The sequence below is a fragment of the Takifugu rubripes genome, chromosome 1, assembly GCF_901000725.2.
Source record: "Takifugu rubripes chromosome 1, fTakRub1.2, whole genome shotgun sequence".
NCBI classification, from domain to species: domain Eukaryota; kingdom Metazoa; phylum Chordata; class Actinopteri; order Tetraodontiformes; family Tetraodontidae; genus Takifugu; species Takifugu rubripes.
This window is the reverse complement of record NC_042285.1, coordinates 14,583,820-14,606,007: the sequence shown is the minus strand read 5'-3', so window position 1 is coordinate 14,606,007 and position 22,188 is coordinate 14,583,820. Positions and strand designations below refer to the sequence as shown.

General features: G+C 41.0%; 4 protein-coding genes across 4 annotated transcripts; 3 read left to right on the top strand and 1 right to left on the bottom strand.

Moving 5' to 3' along the window:
* The first annotated feature begins 91 nt into the window (after positions 1-91).
* coq10b (coenzyme Q10B) lies at positions 92-6,932 on the top strand. Its single transcript, XM_011607434.2, has 5 exons — positions 92-258; positions 2,792-2,956; positions 3,321-3,513; positions 4,906-5,007; positions 5,244-6,932. Exons 1-5 carry the CDS (start codon positions 164-166, stop codon positions 5,409-5,411), a joined length of 723 nt encoding a protein of 240 aa, XP_011605736.1. The 5' UTR covers positions 92-163; the 3' UTR covers positions 5,412-6,932.
* A 1,160-nt stretch (positions 6,933-8,092) lies between these two features.
* Positions 8,093-13,910, bottom strand: hspd1 (heat shock 60 protein 1). The gene is made up of 11 exons (XM_003961632.3): positions 13,763-13,910; positions 12,364-12,537; positions 11,896-12,231; positions 11,717-11,812; positions 10,986-11,079; positions 10,665-10,833; positions 10,458-10,557; positions 10,140-10,385; positions 9,834-10,008; positions 9,290-9,468; positions 8,093-9,011 (listed from the first exon to the last, which is right to left on the bottom strand). Exons 2-11 carry the CDS (start codon positions 12,535-12,537, stop codon positions 8,853-8,855), a joined length of 1,728 nt encoding a protein of 575 aa, XP_003961681.2. The 5' UTR covers positions 13,763-13,910; the 3' UTR covers positions 8,093-8,852.
* Positions 13,911-14,343: 433 nt separating this feature from the next.
* Positions 14,344-16,436, top strand: hspe1 (heat shock 10 protein 1). The gene is made up of 4 exons (XM_011607453.2): positions 14,344-14,501; positions 15,830-15,985; positions 16,066-16,155; positions 16,247-16,436. The coding sequence occupies exons 1-4, from the start codon at positions 14,352-14,354 to the stop codon at positions 16,295-16,297; spliced, it is 447 nt and encodes a 148-aa protein (XP_011605755.1). The 5' UTR covers positions 14,344-14,351; the 3' UTR covers positions 16,298-16,436.
* A 1,735-nt stretch (positions 16,437-18,171) lies between these two features.
* mob4 (MOB family member 4, phocein) lies at positions 18,172-22,076 on the top strand. The gene is made up of 8 exons (XM_003961633.3): positions 18,172-18,326; positions 18,942-19,004; positions 19,530-19,630; positions 20,008-20,050; positions 20,136-20,222; positions 20,318-20,397; positions 20,506-20,617; positions 21,106-22,076. Exons 1-8 carry the CDS (start codon positions 18,267-18,269, stop codon positions 21,238-21,240), a joined length of 681 nt encoding a protein of 226 aa, XP_003961682.1. The 5' UTR covers positions 18,172-18,266; the 3' UTR covers positions 21,241-22,076.
* Positions 22,077-22,188: the final 112 nt, after the last annotated feature.

The following is a 22,188-nucleotide window of genomic DNA, read 5'->3' as shown; positions in this document are numbered from 1 at the left end:
TATTTTGACGAACGGGCGGATTGACCAATGAAACGTCTCCATGGACACCATCTGTCCAATAGTGGGGCGTTATTGGGCGATTGACGTGACGTCAGGAAGGCGGATATAGCCGCGTCTGACCATGTCCGTCCGCCCGAACGAAGAAATTGGTCAATAAACCACCATGGCGAGAGGTGGATGGCGACTTCGACAAGTGGCTGATTGCATGAAAAGGTTCGGTTGTTCAGCCAGAGACGTCCAGAGCAGCAGCACCGTCAGGTACAACTTTACCTTAATTTTCGTCAATTACTCTGCATTTGCTGACAAACACGTCACTTGTCAAGGAAGCAGCGACAGCGGCGTTTTATAGTCCCGGTAAGAAAACGCGTTTTAACCCTATTTAAGTTATTTTTGTGTTGCCTCTCATGTCGCAATAGACTGCCATTACCCTGCTGCAGTTCAACACCGTTCTATTGTTTCCGAGTAGCATTCTAAAATACCTAGAACTGAAACTTGAGCAAGACATATGCTGACAACACGGTTTAGTAAAAGTTATTTGCACGGATACTTCTAGAATATACCTTAAAAAGGTTAAATGATGAGACATTAATGGTCGGTAAAATTAAGTGTATAGGGTTCTGATAATGGACAGTGCAAATAACTTAACAGTTATTAAATAAATGGGCAATCTTGCCATGATATCATGTAGGAGTAGTAAGAAAGCAGGGTATAAAAGATATCCTTTGTTTCTTCTCTTCACATAAGAGGGTCTTCTGTCTCTCCTCTCCCTTTTAAGAGAACACTTGGTATAGTGAGGTTATCACCATGCACTAGTGATCTCTAGAAATTTGCTGGGATTGACTTTAACCTTTTAAACACCTGCATAAAAAAATGTACTAAGGCATCACATGTTCTGAAGCAGCCCTATAGACTTTTACCAAAGTCAAATATTTACTCTTTATTAACGTATATTTCATTTCAGATCATTCGTGTGGCACCAGGCCACATCACGTCAGAGGCATAATGTGTGTGGCCAACAGCTACTTCGTCAGACAAAATAGTTTTGCAATTATATCAAGTAATATGTGGAAAATCTAAAATGAGGAGTGAAGGAAAATGGGCTAGCAAACTAACTCTTAATAAAAGATGTTTTATGCTCAATAGCTGCCACACATCAGTCTGATATACTGTCTCTCCCTGCGGCTGAAGAAAGCTTGGTATCACGTACAAAAATCAGATTAATCACAAGGTAACTGTGAATGAAGCCTGATTAATCAATTTAAAACGGTGCCTGATGCATTCCAGTTTTATCTAATCATTGTTTGTTTGGGTTAGCATTAGGATTTAATTATTCAAAGCAATTTTAAACCTGGTTAATCACAGTATGATGAAAAGAGAAAGAGAAAATGACAACAAAAGGAAAACCAAGGATGAAAGCAACAGACTATTGGTAGACATTCTCCTCAGATTGTACTGATTGTCCCTCATTTGGAACTACTTTCAGAGACTAGCTGCCCATTTTTAGTTTTAAAATCAACCTGACCCTTGACTTGGAGTGTTTTGAGTTTGATGAAGAGTGGTTATGTTTGTTCTTTATAAGTGCAGCTAGTTGTGGTTCTTGTGGGGTTTTTTAAGGGGTGAATATTTGGTCTGTTTCCCTTCTCTGTGTTAACCCATACATCCAGATGATAAGTTATTTTTGGGAGTTACAAGATCTGTAGTCCTTTTTGATTTAGGAATTCTTTGACTTTATGTAACTTGCTATTGATTTTGATGTTTTTGATTTAACGTAATTTATACATGATTTCCAACATAATTTATATTTGTTCTGTTATTCCCAGAAATCTGATGTCACATACTTCGTTGTTTATCCTGGTTTTCTTGTTTGAGTTTATTATTTGCTTCCCAAATATTATAAGTTAAGATTCGCTTATATTTGGTGTTGTTTACCAAATCAAAGCAGCTCTACAGCTTCTGCAGTTCATTCCTCAGTGTATCCAAGAGTTGTTCCAAGTTGTCCCCACAACAGAGCACGTTTGTGTCATCTGCAAGCAAAGTTGTTTTCCGGGTTTTGGAAACGTCATAAATATTGTTTATGTACAAAATAAGCACCAATGGTCTCAACACTTAGCCTTGGAGAACTCCACATTAAGTTTTTAATAGTGATGATTTGGTATTTATCTGTACATGTTGGCATCTATTACGTTGGTAACTGATTATCCAAAAAAGTGTTTGTCCTCTGATTCCATAGTCTTGTTAAATTGTTAAAAAAAAATGTGATCAATGGTATTAAACCTTTTTTAGGGCTAAAAATATCCCTACAGAGTATTCATTATTTCCTATTCCAGTTATCTTTTCCACAGCATCATTTAGTGCATATAAAGAGATCCTTTTTCTTCTGAATCCATATTGTTAATCACAAAGTATGTTAATTATATCGTTTAAAGTATTTGAGAGTGCCGTACATATTTATCCCCAGTCTTCTATGACTTTTCATTTTACATGGAAAAACATCAGTTTTTTGGGTTTTTTTTAGTAATTGTTTACATGTAATTTGTTTTACAACACGGTCATTTATTTTTTTCACCAATGACATTTCAATGTCATCCCAGTCAGTGCAGTTTTTGCACTTAAATCCTTTCCCACGGCAATAAATTAGTTTCATCCATTACCTTTAAAAGCATGGATTGTTTTTACATTCATATTATTTGCATTTACAGCTACATTCCTTTGTTTACCAGGATTTTACCAGCATTTTGGATACATTTTACAGTGCTGATGCATGTCACAGTTGTCTGTTCAAACTGTGCAGATATCCTGCCATCAGGCACCTGTCTTCATGTGGTATCCTCGTGACTCGCACGCCCCCCCTGCTTGGCGCCGCCGTTCCAGGGCAGGTTGTGCCCTCCAATGGTTTCTTCAACCTGGCTGATTCTTTCTCCAAGAGGAAAGAATATTCAGAGAGGCGCATCATTGGGTAAGTTCTGTTTTTTGTTTCTAACTTGTGTGGTTTACAGCACAGTTCTTTTCCTGCCCGACCAATCGCAATCAAACGGTGACTGGTGACAGACATGGATGATGACAGACCTTAAACTTTATGTCGCTCTCGGTGGTGGTCTATTAATAAATGACAACCTCTAGAGCGGCTTGTGTAAATAGATAATGCCATTACAGTAAGGAAGTTATGTAACTGCACAGTGCAGTAAATAAAGCTCCCGCTGTTGCACACTGGCTTCCCAGCTCCAGCTTTCAAAGTTATGTCACACCAGCTGATGTGACCGGACTGACATGCAGATCTGCACACATGCCTAGAACTGTTCTTAGAACTCTCCTTTTTCCAGGTATTCCATGCAGGAGATCTATGAAGTGGTAGCTGGAGTGGAGAATTACCGCCTCTTTGTCCCCTGGTGTAAGAAGTCCGATGTGGTGTTCAAGCGCGCTGGTTTCTGTAAGGCCAAGCTAGCTGTGGGGTTCCCCCCAATGCTGGAGACTTACACCTCACTCGTTACAACGGTGCGCCCACATCTGGTCAAGGTGAGGAACTACCATCAGTCACACCTTTGGTGATGTGTGTTAGGCAGAAACATTTAGTGTGTATTTCTGGATTTCTTCTCAGATATTTGGCACAACAAGGTGACTTAAAAATAGCTTATTTTGGCAAAAAAATTCATAAAATCTGAAAGGTTGGAATACAGATTTCTTTTCTCTGTGTGTGTGTGTGTGTGTATGTATGTTATGTATGTAAAAAATAAATAAATCATTTTTAATCAATAACTTTTCCCCACTAGAGCATCTAATCAACTCAATTTCAGCTGATCATTACTCAAATTCCTTTTTGTTCGTTATGCTTATTCCTTGAAAAGGAAAAGGCTCCAATGAGTCTACTCCCTTTATATTGTATGCAATGGCATTGACAGTAATATGGGCCAAACTAGGGAGTATTGTGCACAGTTTAGTAGTCCAAGCCTGTCAAACAGGTTCAAACTGGAGTCATAGCCCAATATTGGATATCAGTCTGTTTGGAAATGGTGTTTTTTCTGGCAGCCATTTTAGATTTAGTCTTGGTGTTTTGGACTGAAATGGTTCTTAGTTTTAGTTCAGTTGTTCTCATTTTTATATCTGATAGTTTTAGTCCAGTTTTGATCATTTCTTTGTGAAACCAACAAAAAAAGAAGCTATTAGTCTCTTTACAAATTAATTTGGGTCAATAAGTATTGGCCGTTGGGCAGAAAAAGCCAAAAGCATTCTTACTTCTGCAATTGTGGCTTTATTTATAAGGCTTCTCTTAAGTGCAATGAACATACACATGCCCAAAATATGAGCAATGGAAGAGGAACACATATGCTCAACTGGTCTGAAATGCTACAGTTTCCTCCATGGTTCAGTCACTCACTCAGTTATGGGTCCATATGACAACACACCTGCACAGCCATAAATCCTGCATGTTCTGGTATAGTATAGTAACAAACACATAAGCTAGTGCATTAAGGGTGGTTTGGCCTGAAGTTAGCAGCCCATTTTCACCAGGACTATATTACTATAAGCTTACTGTGAAAATGATCAGGAGTCAATTGTCAAGTAACATTGTTTGTATGTGATATGTTAAAAAATATCAGCCGGGCACGAGTGACTGCAGGGGTGTTGTGCTAAATGTGTACTGCACGCCACAGGTGGCAGCAGCAGCCTTGCAGATAATTTCAGGTTTTACTTGAAATATTACAAGCACAATACACACAAATGTTGTGGATTTATTGTTTTCGTCATGAAAAAGGGGGCTTTAATGACATAAATTTGTCATCGTTGATGAAAACAACCCTGCTTGGAAATTAAAAGTACCTACCCAAAAATGGGCTGAATCTAGTAATGTTTAGTTTAATGTTTTGTAATCGTGAAATGTAGAATCTGAGTACGAATGTTCCTACACAGGCGTCTTGTTCAGAGGGGAAACTGTTCAACCACTTGGAGACAGTTTGGCGTTTCAGCCCCGGCATCCCTGGCTACCCTCGTACCTGTACAGTGGATTTTTCTGTAAGTATACAGCTAATGTTGTAAACCTCTGAAATTTCAGCTCTGTTAATCTCAAACAGCGTTTTCCTCTAAAAAGGTTGGGTTTAGCATAAGTTGCATGCAAGGTTAAGTAAGATGTTCTTGATGTGACATACTTTGCTAACTGCAGTGCACCCCTGAAATATGTCTGGAAGAATTTATCCTGCCGCTTCATGTTTTTGGCTGTGGGAGGAACCAACTTCTTTCTTTCTCCTCAGATCTCTTTCGAGTTTCGTTCCCTCCTGCACTCTCAGCTCGCTCATGTCTTCTTCGATGAGGTGGTGAAACAGATGGTTTCAGCATTTGAGCATCGTGCTGCCAAAGTTCACGGTGCAGAGACGCCCATCCCTCGCGAGCTGATGTTCCACGAAGTCCACCATACGTAGCATCTGCACTAAAGGCTGATGGTCAAGGTGATTTCACTGACATCTGTGGAGTCTCTCGCACAACAGCGACCGAGCTTTTATCCCAGAACCATGTTATTTAAAACCTGTGTGGAGCCCCGTTTTATTTTCATATGGCTGCTTTGTGCAGCATGAGCTTCCACATCAGCACACTTCTTTTATCAACCTGTCCGAGTGATCAATGTGAAAGGGGGCTCAGAGGTTATAGATGTATTTCTGTGACCTCAGTCGGTGTCAGCCATCAGCGTGGCAGGTCTCCGGAACGTTGAGCGGCACTCAGTATTTTGCCTTGCAGGTTAATACAAGCAGTTGGCATCTTTAGAAACTAGATTTACACGCTGCTGACAGAATTTTTTAGGATGCTGAGGATAAATCCCATACAATCATTCAGATTTCTGAAGAACAACTAAGAATTAGTGTCATGTTGGAAAAAAGGTTCACTCAAGTATTTGCCAGTGTACCATGATCCAGTGTTGTTGCAGTGTTTGTGCCATCCCAGCACTGATCTAGATGGCATGAGAATGAACAGATCTGATGTAATGAGGACTTTAAGATAAATATGTGAATTTATTCAAATATACCCTGTAATAGCGGGCTGTTTCACCACTATTCATAAGCTAGTACCATATATTACAGACGCTTCTCATATGTACTGAAAACAGGAACAATTTATTGTCTCTGTTAATTGTATTTTCCTTTCTTTTGTTCATAATGCAGCTATGTTGGACCTGCGAGTCAATCGCAAGCTGTAATGTGCAATATTAGCAGCAAAAACATATTTCTGTTACACACATTAAAGGTATATACCCCACATATACCCGTTGATAGAATAAGGGCCAAAAGTGGCCGACCAGGCAGACTTCAGGTCACACTTTTGTTGGTCCTGTCGGTCACATCATGTGCCTTTTGGCCTACAGGCAGCATATTTATATTTATATGAAAACATTGCAATAGTTTTATCATATTTATTATATGGTGAATGTGTAAATATTGTTTTGATGTCAGAACAAGCCATGTACTGTGTAAAGGCCTCATCACATTAACCACCCAGTCACACCAAAGGGAGTCCTGTGCAGTAGCGACCATGGTATTAAATTTGCACCTAAAGAATCCCCACCCAGTGTCCCAAAACCAGACAACAGTGCTGGCTGACAGACAGATCCTTTCCCACGTCCAGGTGTCTGATCCTTTGACCATGAAAAGATGGAGTGAATGTGAATCCAAACATATCGACGCCCCCTGGTGGTGGGTGGTAGCATAACATCTGTCCCCTTCAGAGTCAACTCGTGCCCAAACCAAAGTCATCAGGAAAATATTGGAACTATTTTTCTTTCATCACCCAAATTACTTATTTTTAGATCATTGAGAGTCAAGAATTGTCTTTATACATTGGTTTTAAAGAAAAATGTGTGTCTGCGTGTAAGTGTGTGTTTCCAAAAGATGAACTGCATGATTTCTGAACAATTTTTCTTAATAAATAAAGCTGAGGTGCTCTTTTGGGAATTGTGATGTATTTCTTTCACACGCCACAGAATAAATATGTCAGCCCAGGTCAACTGACGGTAGTGGGGGTGTTTGCAAGAATAGACCTGCTGCTGGTATGAAGAGCAGTCAGTCAGCTGCCAGAGAGAATTGAACATTTGATGGGATCACCTTGGTTGTCCCTGAAGCAAAGATCGTTAACTGGCTAAAGAAAGATAAAGAGCTGTGTCATTAAGAGGTCGTCTTTTAATGGAGTGTGATAACTTTTCATCTGAACTTGTTTGGAAAAATAAAGAAAGTGAAAATGAACTAGACGAGTGGTGGCAGCTCAGTCTGTTGGGGTTTGGGCTGAGAAGCAGAGGGTTCTCGGTCCAACCCCAGTGCAGACAAAGGTATCAAACCCAGAAATACTTGTGTAGGGCCCTGCAATGAACTGGCAAATCATCCAGGGGTGGAACCTGCCTTCATCAATATTGGCACCCTCACCATGACCCCAAAATGGATAAAGGTCAAGAAGATGAGAGGTTAAGAGAAACAAATTGTTTCTGCAAGTTGATCTACAAAACCTCAAAAAACCTTTGGGGATAAAGAAGAAGTCTGAAAGGGGGCCCCTCTCCCTGGGACAGATGGATGTGCAGCAGACACCACACCTACAGAGAACATCAACGCGACATCAATATTTGTTATCACATTGCAACTCTTCCTCCCTGTATTAGGTCAAACTAAACTGTTCATATTTGTGAACTGATATTTAAGCTCTTCATTCAGACTGTTCCAGAGTTTTACCCCAGCAACTGATATAAAGAGCATTTTCTTAGCTCTGTGAAATTGATTTGGTTTATAGTGAAGCACATTGAAATTCCACAGAAATACTATTGATTCACAGAACTGGGGACTAATTTCTGAGGTCCTTGGTTAGAATATCTTGACTGATCATTTAGTAATTCCAGAATAATGGACAGTCCTGCCACAACATAAGGACCCATGGATGAGTGTGTGTCTGCATCACTGAAAAACCAGCTGTGAGCCAGTTGTTCCTTTGAGCTTTTATTTCTTGTCCATAACAATTATTGTCCATTGGTTGTTTATCCACATCAGATCTGAAGCTTCAACCCACTTCCTTCATTAAAGTTTAAATATGCATATTCCATGCAAACTGTAATTAAAAAGGAGACGTGTCAGAACAGTTGAAGTCATTTAATAAAAACTCAGCATCGATGTCTACATCATACAAAAAAAGTCAAAAACAAAATCTCTTGGGGAATGATAGCCTGACCTCCGTAAACCATGATGAACTTCTTGATGATGCGCGATGACCCGTCACATGTGAAGAACTACAGCCGATCAGATCAGGAATCCCTCCACTGCTTTTAAGTGTCAGAACTATCAAAGTACACTTGCAGGTGAAATCAGAGTTACATTGTACGTCAGAGAGAGGCTCATGAGGAGATCTTGGACAGATGTTGGACAGCACATGTATACATCGTTACTGACTGGACCAGAACTGGAGGAGCTTGTTGACCTTCCAACCACATTTGATAGAGAAGCATGACGATGCTGCACATTAGTAAACGATCAGGTACCCGGCTGGACTCATGCCGATACTCCTCATACAACACAAGCCCGGTTAAAGATGTAGTCACAGAAAATACTGGAGTTCTGCAGCGACCGGTTTAATTAAATCGACAGAACTTCGACCTCAAGATCACCATTGAGAAACGGTTGACAAGATTACAGAAAGCGAGATGAGCAGATGGACTTCTGATTCTTCGTTGCCAGTTTAATCACAGCCGGACCAAAGACCAACAAAACCAAAGCAGTGGGTGAGGAGCTGCATCTCCAACATACTGGTCACCATTGGTCAGTCTGGACAGAGTCTTTGATGGACTGTTTTCTTCTCAGCGCACTGCTGATAAGTCTGTACAAATTAAGAGGTTCAGCTTAGAATCCCATGCCACCTCCCATGCCGCCCATTCCACCCATGCCTCCCATTCCTCCTGGCATCTCCTTCTCTTCCTTGGGGATCTCTGTAACTACGGCCTCAGCGGTGGAGAGCAGCGATGCCACTCCTGCAGCATCCAACAGTGCAGTCCTCACCACCTGACAACAAAAAACGGGACGTTCATCCACAAAAATCTGATATTTCTCCCCACCAAATGGCTTTGTTTCTTGACCATTTCCCTTACACTAATATTGTAGCCTGGACTATAATGTATTAAGTCAAAGGACCAAAAATCCTAATTTCTGTGATTAGATTCTTCTGTACTTAACGTTTCCCACAGAGTTTAACAGCTTTGCATGACTTAATAGAAATAACTTACTAAAAACTGGCAGCAATGTACAGATTTGTATCTGCTCAAGCAAAAAAAGGAACACACCTTGGTGGGGTCAATGATGCCCTTCTCTACCATGTTGACATACTCTCCATTCATGGCATCATAGCCAATTTCTGATGGTCCCTGCAGGATCTTCTCCACCACTAGTGAGCCCTCCATGCCGGCATTCTTAGCAATGGTCATGGCGGGGATGCGGAGCGCCCGTTTGATGATCTCCACACCTGAGGGAGAATTCATCTATTGAACCAGTTCAAGCTGGGAAACTCTGGATGCATCATGGAAGCAGATCAAAAATGAGCTGCTTTGAGCTGAATCTGAGCAACTCAGCATTTGTGGAGAATCATACATGTAAAACTCAAGATAGAGACTGTGTCAAATCTATGGTTAAACACCTAAAAATTGATTGAAAACTATAACTGTTGACATAAACGTCTCCCGGAGACTACAAACAGAGTCTCACCAGCTTTAAAGTTGATCATTAAGCTCCTGTATTGAATCGTTTTTGTAAAAACAAAATGCTATCAGCAACGGCCAGCATACCCTTAGACCACTGCAGTCGTAATAATATGCTGCACTGTGTACTCACCGATCTTCTGGTCTTCATTGGCAGTTTGCATCTTTTCGAGGCAGGGAATGCAGCGCAGCAGGGCACAGCCCCCGCCGGGCACAATCCCCTCCTCCACAGCTGCCCGGGTGGCGTTGAGGGCGTCTGTAACACGGTCCTTCTTCTCATTCACCTCTACGTCGCTTGTTCCACCGATCTAAACATTGAGGAGTATGTTTACTGCCCCGTTTATTAACTTACCACTAAATATTGCAGACATCACTTTCTCAGTTCCATTAATTTGCAATCATAGCCACAAACCACCACCAACGTCCACCTGAGACACACCTTGAGTACTGCCACACCATCAGACAGCTTCGCCAGCCTCTCATTCAGTTTTTCCTTCTCATAGTCACTGGTGGTCGACTCCAGCTGCTCTGCAATTTCCGCCGCCCGTTTCTCGATGTCTGCCGGGCTGCCTCCTCCCTTAAGCAGCAAGGTGTCATCTTTGGTAATCTGCACCTCGCCCACTTTGCCAAAGTCGTGTGCTTGGATGTCTTCGAGAGCCAGACCCAGTGTTTCGTCTCCAAACACCTGAAGGGAGGGACACGTTTAGACCTCACGGCGTGTGAAGGTTTGGAATGAGTTCATTTTAAGTGGACATACAGTGCCGCCAGTGGCGATGGCCATATCCCGCAGTTGATTCTTCCTGTTGTCGCCAAAGCCGGGTGCTTTAACAGCAACCACTTGAAGTCCAACCTTCAGTCTGAAATTGAGATACTTTTAGATTTCATCATTGTCTCTGCCAGCACCTACAGAGTATTGTGATCTGTCATCTTTAGATGTAGAATCTATAAAACAAGGAGGGAGCACCTGTTGAGGACCAGGGTGCTGAGGGCCTCTCCGTCCACATCCTCAGCCACAATCACCAGGGGTTTGCGGTGTTGGTTGGCAATTTCCAGGGCCGGCACAATGGTTTGCACACTGGAGATCTTCTTCTCACAAAGCAGTATATAGGCATCCTGGAATTCACATTTCTGGCCTAAAATAGATCATTTAAGGAGCATTAAAGTTTGCACAAGATGATTTTTGCAATAAGCATTTGGTTTTATTAGGGCTTATTCAGCATACTTGGTCCTAATAAAACCGTCTACTACCTCCAAAACTCAGCAACAGACCTATGAGCACATTTACCTTTAGCGGTGTTGATGAAGTATGGGGAGATATAACCACGGTCAAACTTCATGCCCTCAATGATCTCCAGCTCATCATGCAGAGTTTTCCCATCCTGACATGAAAAGCATGTTAAATTTAGTCATGAATGTTACACATTTGGAGGGTCTGCAAAACACATTGCCAAAATCAGCTCTTTATTCCCTCTGTTTTTTTGGGGGGTTTTTTTGTTTTTTTTTTAAAAAATGTCATCTGTGCTATTTCTACCTTTCAAACATTAACATGACAGTTTGCTAAAATGTCATTAAGTTGCGCACCGCCCTGACTGTAACTACAGAGATAAATGCCTTCTGGCTGTGTTAGGAGCCCCGGGGCTGAACTGGGCCCCGAGACGACTGCTTCTCTGCATATAGGTTGAACAAGCCATTGTCCATGGGACAGTTTGACTTTAACTCTCTGCTCTATGAGAGCTCTCAGGATGTTCTGGTGATTTGGGTTTAACCAAGATTACTGTAGGGTTTAATGTAGAGATGACTTTTGACTCTCAGACACACACACACACACACACACACACACACACACACTTTTATAGACATCACTTAGGGTATTCTACTAAAATAATGGACGTACTTCTACAACAATGTTGCTGTATACGCCTCAAGTCATTAGTTCACATATTGATGTGAGCTTTTTATCCCTTTAAGTACTAATGAAAAGTATCTCAATGTTCAGCCATGTGAATAAAAGCATACCTTAACAGTGATGACTCCTTTGCGGCCAACTTTCTTCATAGCATTTGAGATGATACTGCCAATCTCCACATCGCCATTGGCTGAGATTGTAGCCACCTTAAGATATCACAAAGGCACTTCAGTACAAGTCCTTTAAACATCATCGCCCATAAGAATCATTCAGGTTTAATTATGCTTACCTGTGCAATCTCCTCAGGGGTCGTCACTGGTTTTGATAATTTTTTCAGTTCTTGAATCACGGTATCAACAGCCATCATGACACCTCGGCGGATCTCAACGGGGTTGGCACCTTTGCTGATGGTGTCAAAGCCTTCTTTGGCAATAGCTCTAGCCAACACAGTGGCAGTGGTGGTGCCGTCCCCAGCCTCCTCATTAGTATTGTTGGCCACATCCTGTACCAGCTTTGCACCAATATTCTTGTATTTGTCCTTCAAATCAATGCTTTTGGCCACTGTCACGCCATCCTTTGTGACTTTAGGGCTGCCCCAGCTCTGTTCAATGATGACAGTGCGACCCTGGAACACAGAAAGAACAACAGTTAAATGGTATGCAGGTTTACCTTAAACGTATTAGTATTTGGTTCAAAAAGCCATATTCAAAACTTTCAACTTTCAGTCGCACACAAATAATAAATAAAAAAAATAAACCTTGGGGCCCATTGTAACAGCCACTGCATCAGCCAGAAGGTCAACTCCCTGCAGCATGAGTGCACGAGCGTCAGCGCCAAACTTTACATCTTTAGCGTAGGCTCTGGTGAGGTGAGGAGCCAGGGCCCGGCACACAGGCCTCACCTGCTTCATCACTGTTGGTAGACGAAACATCTAAAAAGGAAAAAATTACAATACATACATTTATCTATGGTGGTCGTGCAAGTTTCGTTGCAATATATGACATATTGGAAATAAATGTTGCAAGTCTCGTCATTTAACCAGCACCAGAGGGAATAGATTGTGCCCCTGCCCCTAGTGGCCATTGAGGGCATTAAGACCACAGAGGTAAGTCAGGGAAGACAATGTAACAGACTCCAGAAATATTTCAACATTTCAGCAGCTGAAGAATGGAAAACTATAACCCAAAACAGATGTCACATAACTGCTTTGCTTCCCAAATATGGTAAGAGCTACTTTAATCCACTGATGCATTTGTCAGAGGGCAGTGTGATCATATATTTTAAAGGGATGTGTGCCCTACGAGAATCACGTGACATTTGACCAACGGTGAAAGACTACATTGTTTTTTGGGGTCCTTGTCCTTGCACGTGTCTACAGGTGTAGAACAAAGGCATTTCATTCAAATCCCTTTGCAGATTAATGGACACTACTGCGCTCTATAACAGGTTATTTTGGGTTTTATTTTTTAAAATAGATAAATACCAGGATGATCACGATTTATTCTGGGGACTAGCTCGAGCTGCAAAAACCAAAGGAAAAAAAAGGGTGACTTTGTGCTTTAACTACAGATTGATTAGGCGTTTTTATATATTAAAACCATCCGTCCTAATCTCGGCAATCAATTACACAAATATATCGTGATATTTTCGTGACCGGGTTATGAAATATACTGCTAACCAGTTCCTCGTCACCCCACGTGGACTCCTCAGGTCGTGCGTCACAAGGTCAAAACTGCATGAAGCATGTGCGGAAGTGCTTCCCCATCCAGATCCTGAACCAATCATCCACCACATTGCCAGTCCCCCCCTGTTCATTAAAACGCTCTGCAGCGGCCGTACGTTCAAAATCATACAATCGGAAAAAGATTACGGGCAGCATTGGGACTTTCATTAGTCTGAAACGAGACAAGGCCTTTCTGACTACTGGCCAACGTTATTATTCACGGCACGTACCGTTTCAAGTTTACCGATTACAACGTGACATAGCACATGTCCTTGCAATGAACTTAACCGCATAACTCAAAGTAGCTGAAGCTAATTTGGCTACAAATTTGAGACGAATGACGGTTTTAAGTCTCCAACTAAATACCGTTCTTTAAAAAAAAAACAATAGCTGCAAGTTCACTTTAATGAATTCAAAAATTGTAGGCACTTACTTTGAAGCAAAAGACTTAAAGCAGAATGATTCTTGTCTGCAAGACGGAATGATGTAAAGACAGCGTGCGGTGGACAGCCGTGCCGTGCAACTGAAAGGAGGGGACAGGAGTATGCTGTGCCCCGAACATCCGGGAACTTTACCGGCACACTGTAGGACCCGTATGGCAGAGCCCCGGGCTCTGAATATCACAGAACCAGGTCAGATATTGTCAGGATTATTGACATTGTATTTAATACCATTAATCTACGAGGGGCCGTCAAGTTCTACTTTATCCATTGCCATAGCGAGATATATATATACGCACAATATAAGTACAATCACGTCACATGTTCACTACATTTTATGGTGTAATGCTCGTTCCCGGGTTATCAGTTCTAGAAATTTCCCTTGTGCCATTGGAGGAGAATTTAAAGGTCAAAGTTGACATTGTGTAATATTGCGCAGTCCTTAAATAGCATAGAAATAACCACCGCTGTGTTTAGAATTGATTTACAACGACATAAACATTGATTTTCTTAAAATTGTATAATAGATGGTGTTTTATTGTTTCTTTGTCTTATGGCTCTATATGTTCGGACAGCCGGTCAATGCTAAAGCAGACATTGCGCATGCGTGTAGTCCTTCTGGACGTTTCTCTCACGTGGAGTGAATTTCTCCCAGTGAGTCTAATTGATGCTTCCGCAGACACAGGGGTTCAGGTCCACGTTGTCTCCCAGACCCATCATTTTCTCATAATGGTAAGAAATATGCGTCTCTACAATACCATCCGTAGTTCGTTAGCTCTTAAGAAAAATCCGTGTGCCAATAGTCCTGTAGTTTGTATGCCGTAGCTAATAATATATTTGGAAAACTAGCATCGATCTGCAAGGTCAAATGAGTGAAAGGATACATTTACTTTAACGCAGGGGGTTAGGTTCGGTATTAACAGCTTCGAAAACAGTCTTTGGATTCAGTCTGGCATGTTAGTTAACCGACATCAATGTGCAAATGAGTTTCCACTGCAAAGTGCTACATGTGGGACCAGACAGCTTGATTATATGTTCAATGCAGTGACATAGGATTGTAGCAGTTCACAGACAGTGCTTTAGTTTAATATAGATATATATATACATTTTAAAAATAGGACTTGTTACTGTCATTGCAATGAATGCCCTTGATCAGTGAACACTGGGAATTACACGCGCGTTCAAGTCACTTCCGGCTTCCGCTACGTCAGATCGGACCTCACGACCTCACCACGACACATTGTCCCTAGTTTTTTATTTAAGCAAAGGTTAAATGGAAACCTTTTCTAATATAAAACAATAGGGGAGACTGCCTTACATTAACTTTGGAATTTGTAGTGATTAAATCAACATACAAACCTTTTTTCAGCCAAGAAACAAATTGTGTTAAATCTGCAAAAAATACTTTATTCATATTATTATGATTTTTATTCTACAGACTCAGGATTGTTGACAACCATAATTAACTTTTGTAAGGAATGAATACAATTTGTTTATACGAGAATCAAATTTGTAACTACACCATTATCCATTTGTTGTAAAATGTTCCACTGAAACATTTGAATTAAGGATGCACCTTTAGTTGTAAATTTTCATCCAAGAAAGAAAAAGCCAAAGATGTGTTAACATTTCTGTGCAGTTTTGGCAGCTCTACAAGGGAGCCAGAGAGAAAATTCTGGCAAACTTTAAAAAAAAAAAAAAAAACAAGAAATAAAACTGCCCTTGGTGTTATCTTAGTGTTTCTCTTTGGGCTCAAGGCTGTATTTGTGTTTCTGTTAACTAATACCCTAAGGTTGGTGTTTGCTCAAAGTATTTTATGCAAAGTCTTTGTTTTCTTGCCCTTGAGTTAAAATTTAAGCATGGGGCCCCTCCCCTTGGCCTGAATGCCATTATTCAGTGGGACGTGTCCTTCGGCACCTCCCTCTCTTTCATGAGTCACAAGGTCACAGTGTGTAGCCGTCAAAGTCAATACTGGCATCTTGGATCATGGACCAAAAGTTTTATGAAATTTAGAAAGTAACTGATGTTTTATTTTAAAGAGTATCCTTTGTTTGTTACAGGCCTTCAGAAAATTCTTACCTCTGTTTGACCGTGTGCTGGTAGAGCGCTTCACTGCAGAGACGGTTACAAAGGGTGGCATCATGCTGCCAGAAAAGTCCCAGGGGAAGGTACTGCAGGCCACTGTGGTGGCTATCGGGCCAGGCTCCCTCAACCAGGTGATGTACCTATTGTAATCAAAATAACTATTTTTTTTTGTGAGGAACATGTGGTTTTATACTTGTATGGTATTTGGCAGAAAGGAGACGTACACCCAGTCAGTGTGAAGGTTGGAGAGAAAGTCCTCTTACCAGAGTATGGTGGAACTAAAGTTGTTCTTGATGACAAGGTGCAGATGACTTTAAAAAAAAAAAAAAAAAATTGACATATTTCAAAAGTTTGTTGTATCCTGTAGTAATCACTACATTTGTCTTCTGCAGGACTATTTCCTGTTTCGTGATGGGGATATCCTTGGCAAATACGTCGAATAAGGATCTTTCTTTTGTTTTACAATCATCCAGAGAGAAAGTCAGTGTGAAGTTTAACATGTTATTCCTTTTTTCATGCTCTTACATTGTAAATAATTCTCATCGCATTTTGTTAAAATAAAGTTAAACCCTTGGTGATCGTCTTGGTTTTATCGTATGTTCTTATACTCTTTAATACATTGAAATACAAGGTAAACGGATGAATCATTAAGTAGGTTTTTGTTGGTTGCTTTTGTTTTAAAAGGGATTAACAAAGCTTGTTTGAAAATTAAAATTTTAGGGAAATTTTATTCTGTGAGAAAGTAAATGTAATTTGTTAGGAATATTAGATAATATTTTGATCGTATATCCAAATTTTTGTTGACATCTTTTGCACGAGAACGATTAGAAGTATCGATTAAAGTTAAAATATTTTACAATTGAAATCAGTTCTCATTTATCAAAGCAGTTCTCAGATGTAGGAATAATGAAACTGATGAAGTCAAACGTTTGAGCACCTACACCACAAAAAAACAAAAATCTCCAAATCCACATGAAGTTGATCTAAAATGGTTGGAATATTGAACATGATTGCTTGGCAGAGGATCTCTTTGTTTTTGTGCATTTTGCATTTGACCATATTAATATTATGGATATTGGAGTAATCATGTTTGGTTTGATGTAGTTCACATGAACAAAACTCATTGGAAGAAGTCTTTATAACGAGTGCCTATTTTATCTGAAAGCTATGAGAATCTTTGAAATGATATCATGGAATGTAGCAGGGGGGCATAATGTTATTATAAGATCTGAATACTGTATATCTGAATTTGGAAAAAGGCTGCTATTCATACAGGAATCACCCTTGAATAAATACCAACAGGCGAAAGTGATGAGAATCAGATGTCCTAGGACCTAGGACATCTGATTCTCATCACTCCCTCCTACAGCCAGCAAGAGTCTTCATTCTTATATAAGAAAACATGGATTTTTGTTGCCTTTTTTTTTTTAGAAAAGAGATAATAGAACCACCATTGTAAACTATTACAATAAGACCGAGTCGTTATGAGGGGGATTTTGTACAGGAATCCTGCTGATTTTAAACAGACTGATTTCTCCTGAGTGGAATTAAGTGAGTGTTGCAAAAAATAATCAAAAAGAACATTAAAACCAATTAATCCAAGTCAGGCAAGCCAAGGGCCATCGATCACAGCAGACTGGAGAAAAAAGATTAATAAAGCCGACTGCAAAATTTGTTGCGAGCCATATGAGAAATGGTGAAAGAATGATGTCACACACACAGAATCCCTCTGGTGAAACTGAAATCATCATCCTGTCTGTGAAGATGATCATATTTGAAGATTCAAGGATGAATTTCACTAATTACAGATGTGTTGCATGCACCCCATCTGTATTTTCTATCTTCTTGTCCCCCATTAGTTTCATGTTACCAGAATCTTTTAAATGAGTAAACAAAGAGGTTAATGTTTTCAGCATTGCGATTGTGAATATAATATTTATACAGTATGTCTTGCACACCTACAAGCCCCCTTTTTTTAAAAAACAAAAAAAAACAGTATTTATGAGTTTCTAAAATGCCTGTAACGAAAGTCAGCTGACACGCGCGCGTGCACTGCGACACCTGCTGGCCATTGTGCTCGGCGTCTTGTCGAATGTTACAAAATTTGGAAAAATGCTTCTGTTTCAAAACAATGATAATGTTTTATCGTTAAACATGTAAAACAATACGAGCCGAATCCTTGGATTTGTTTTGTTTTCCCAAAATTGTGGGAAACCGGACAGGACAATGGGGAAGGCAACATAAAACTCAAGACAAAAAAAAGTTAGTCTTAGTCTTTCCCATTCTTTTTTGAGAGGTGTTTTCTTTTCAAATTCCGATTTTTTTGTGGGAAAGTAGCAGGAAAGCGAAGCAGCCGCCTGGTGATCGGTGCTACGTCACAGCGGCTGATGAGCATCCGGGTATTCTGTCGAGATGGTCATGGCGGAGGGTACTACAGTTCTCAGGAGGAATCGGCCTGGAACCAAGGCGAAGGTACGTGTTTACCACAAGGGATCGTTTAATTTGGCCTTAAAGAACCCCCGACAACCTGTTTCAGTCGCGTTGTTTTTTAATCCGAGCGTTTACGTCGACAACCCGTCTTTAGACAACACCGGACGGGCCTGACCTGGAAATGCTTAGCTAGGTAACGTTAGCTCCGTCTTGTTGCTAGAGTAAAGTTAACTAACACAGTCATATATTTCCTATATGGAATAACGTGATTAATCACAATTAGCTCTGATCGCCGTTACAAAATTTGTAGACCCAAGATTTACCGACACCCCTGGAGCTAACTTATGAGCTTGTAAATGTTAACATCCGTCCAGGAAACAGTCGCACCCCAGCTGACGGTCTCAAGGTACCGTCAATGAAAGTTATCCGACACATTTACTGCCAGTGTTGGCGTTGATTTATATATGTACACTTATTGGTTTTGCTATAGCAAACCGGGTATTGTTCTGTTTAATTCGATTGCAATATCGTGATTGGGACGTCTATGGCAAAGATGTCAGTGTGCTATATATATGTATATGTATATATGTGTACCATTGTACTGTTAATGTTGCTGTTATGTTTAATGGTCTCAATTATTTCCTCCCACATGTTTAGGACTTCTACAACTGGCCGGATGAATCTTTTGAGGAGATGGACAGCACTCTCGCTGTCCAACAGGTGTGTTGTCATGTACTGAAGTTAAACAGTTGTGCCATGAAAACACCGATGCTGTAAATTCTGAGAATGTCAACCTTGAAATGACTAGAACTGTGGGCCCTCTGTTACAGAAAGGTGTGTAACTTACAATTAGGGATGGGGGAGTACCGATACCAGCCTTATTTCCAAGTATCGGTACTTGTAACCCTACACCGGAGAAAATGTCATCATTGTTGCTACTTTCCTTCAACTCTTGCATCTTTCCGCTCCTTCAGCCGAACATTTGCACTTCCTCCTCCTCAGTGTGGGGGAGACAAGCGCAGTGTGCCACATCCACAGTAGTCTGTTCTTAACGACGTGCTTTAAGCTTTACATTTAAATCAGCGATTACAAAAAGCAGGGAAAATTCCTTGATTATTTGTAATGGATGCACTCGAATTACTCGAGGAATCGTTTCATCCCTGATGTTGTGGTGATGCTTTTTCTCCCCGTGATAGTCTTGTTGTTTTGACTGATTGGCGTGCTTGTGATCTCCCTCTCTTGCAGTATATTCAGCAGAACATTAGATCGGACTGCTCCAATATTGACAAGATCTTGGAGCCCCCAGAGGGTCAGGATGAAGGTGTGTGGAAATATGAGCATCTCAGGTATGTTTAAGGAATGTCACACAACAATTGCTGTTTTTGCTGTGCTATTTTGAAAACCTTTAAGGTCACAATTGTGACGTACAGCTATATATTGAGTCTCAATGTGGTAAAATTCTTATAATTAATCAAAATAAACAATTTTTTTTTTACTATTTCTGTATCTGGCATATTGTCAGAGTGAAGTGGGTGTGGGTCTTAGAGATGGAAGCGCCTCAGATTAACACCAGATTTACTGCTAACACACGGAGTGTTCTTGCTGTTTCCTACATGTTAACATTTCTGTCAGTGCCTATTCTCTGCCAAAAATGACCCAAACCCTCAAAATTATTTTGTGAAACCCATCATTGCTTATTTATGGGATGTCACGTTCCTTTCAGGCAATTCTGTCTGGAACTCAATGGTTTAGCTGTGAAACTACAGGTAAGTCTGACTGTGTGGCCCTCCATCAGCGCTCCTCTGTCTGTGTGGTGGTCTTATCTAATGAGGCTTGTCTCCCGTCCTCCAGAGTGAGTGCCATCCAGACACCTGCACCCAGATGACAGCCACAGAGCAGTGGATCTTTCTCTGTGCTGCTCACAAGACACCTAAAGAGGCCAGTCCTCTTCACAGCTCTCCCATTTTTTAGTCATAGTCATATTTATGTGGCAGAAAATGGAATGAAGTTGTTTTTTGCTGCTTCGTCCACAGTGCCCCGCTATTGATTACACCAGGCACACGCTGGATGGAGCTGCCTGCCTTCTCAATAGCAACAAATACTTCCCAAGCAGGTCAGTTGAGATATGACAAGGTTGTCCATCACTGGTATAGCAAACACCCTGACAGCTGATTGGAACGTATTTGAATAGTTATTTCACACAGTTGTGTCGCATTTGCAGGGTGAGCATCAAGGAGTCATCAGTGGCCAAGTTGGGCTCCGTCTGTCGTCGCATCTATAGGATATTTTCTCACGCCTATTTCCATCACCGCCAGATATTTGACAAGTATGAGGTGGGTATCCTCTGAAGTATTTTTTTTGTGTAAACATTGTCTGCTACTCCACCCTCTGTTTTAGAGCCTTTATCAGCCTTTTCTTAGACACACCGAGCTCCAGCAGGGCTGCTGAGTGTGTAACTTTGCGGCACCGTCTAGACCCCTGAGCTACATTAGCCTTTATAACAAACTCTTCAAGCTCTGAATCAAGTAGTAGTTTAGCAGCTCCTGCTTCCTCAGTGACACAGCTGTTGTTCTTACTTACCTAAAGGGATGGAAATGTAGCTGCTGTGTCCTCTCACATTCATCCAACACCTCCCCCACAGATCTAGCCAATAGGTACACATCCATCCATCTGTTCCTTAACGTCGAGCTAATCTCAAACACAAACTGATCAGGGGGACTTTTAAGAGTAAATAGCAATGTGAAACTGTCATCGTGATGATTTCATCTGACCACCATTGGACCAGTTCCCTGACATTTTGCTTTGGCCTTTGTGTCTCCAGAATGAAACGTTCTTGTGTCATCGCTTCACACGCTTTGTAATGAAGTACAACCTGATGTCGAAGGACAACCTGATTGTTCCCATCTTAGAGGAGGAGGTGCAGAACACCTCATCAGCTGGAGAGAGCGAGGCCTAACGTGCGACTGCTGCCAATAAGGGAGATACAAGTATCAACATCATTTAATACACACACGAACACACACACAGACTCTCCACACTACAGTGTATTATAGCTCCTGTCTGGTAACACTGTCCGTATCTGTCACCCTCGTCACCTGTGTGTGTCTTAACAGGAAGCTGCAGATCGTGACGGTGTCATTGAGACCCACAGAGTTGTTTCTTTTCTCACTGAAAACCTTTATCTTCTTTGAGCAGCTGGATTTGCATAAAGCTCTGATGTGTTGTTGAAGGCACACTCTGTATATACTGTACCCCCCCCCGTCCCTCCCAGCCTGTAATGAACTACTTCACTATGATATTTTCTGATGGTGCTTCACTCTGGTTGATTTTTCTTCTCGCCTTGATGGGGCATACCATAAACGAAATCACTAACTCGGCCTGCTGTAGGCATGTGAATTGTGATAGTGAACAAAGACAAACCTCTAGCTTTGTTAGTGTGGTAGCAGTCATGTTCCCTCTGTGGCCTCAGAAATGATGTTGGCAAACCCCGGTCCAGCTCCCACACGTGTCTGGACCGGCTAGATACGTCTCGTTCCCCGACACGACACAAACGGAAAGGGTGTGACTGAGCTGCTGTAAGCCAGTTTTTACTGTTTTAGTTTGAGAAAATGTTGGATAAAAAAAGAGCTACTTTTAGGAATCGCAGCACAACCTCTTATCTTTTACCTGCTCCCTCATTAAGTTATTTAGTGGAGGGCTCTTGTTAATTCAGCCTACTTTTTTCTTAATATCTAATATGTTTTGTTACTGTTGACATTTTCATTGTCTGTTAATAAAAAAGACGGCTATTATTCATGTTTATGTGAATATTTGTCGCGTTCATTGACGCAGAGGACAGTATTGGACTTTTTTTTTTCTTACAATCTTAATTGGTTACATCAGAAACAAATTGCATGAATGTCTT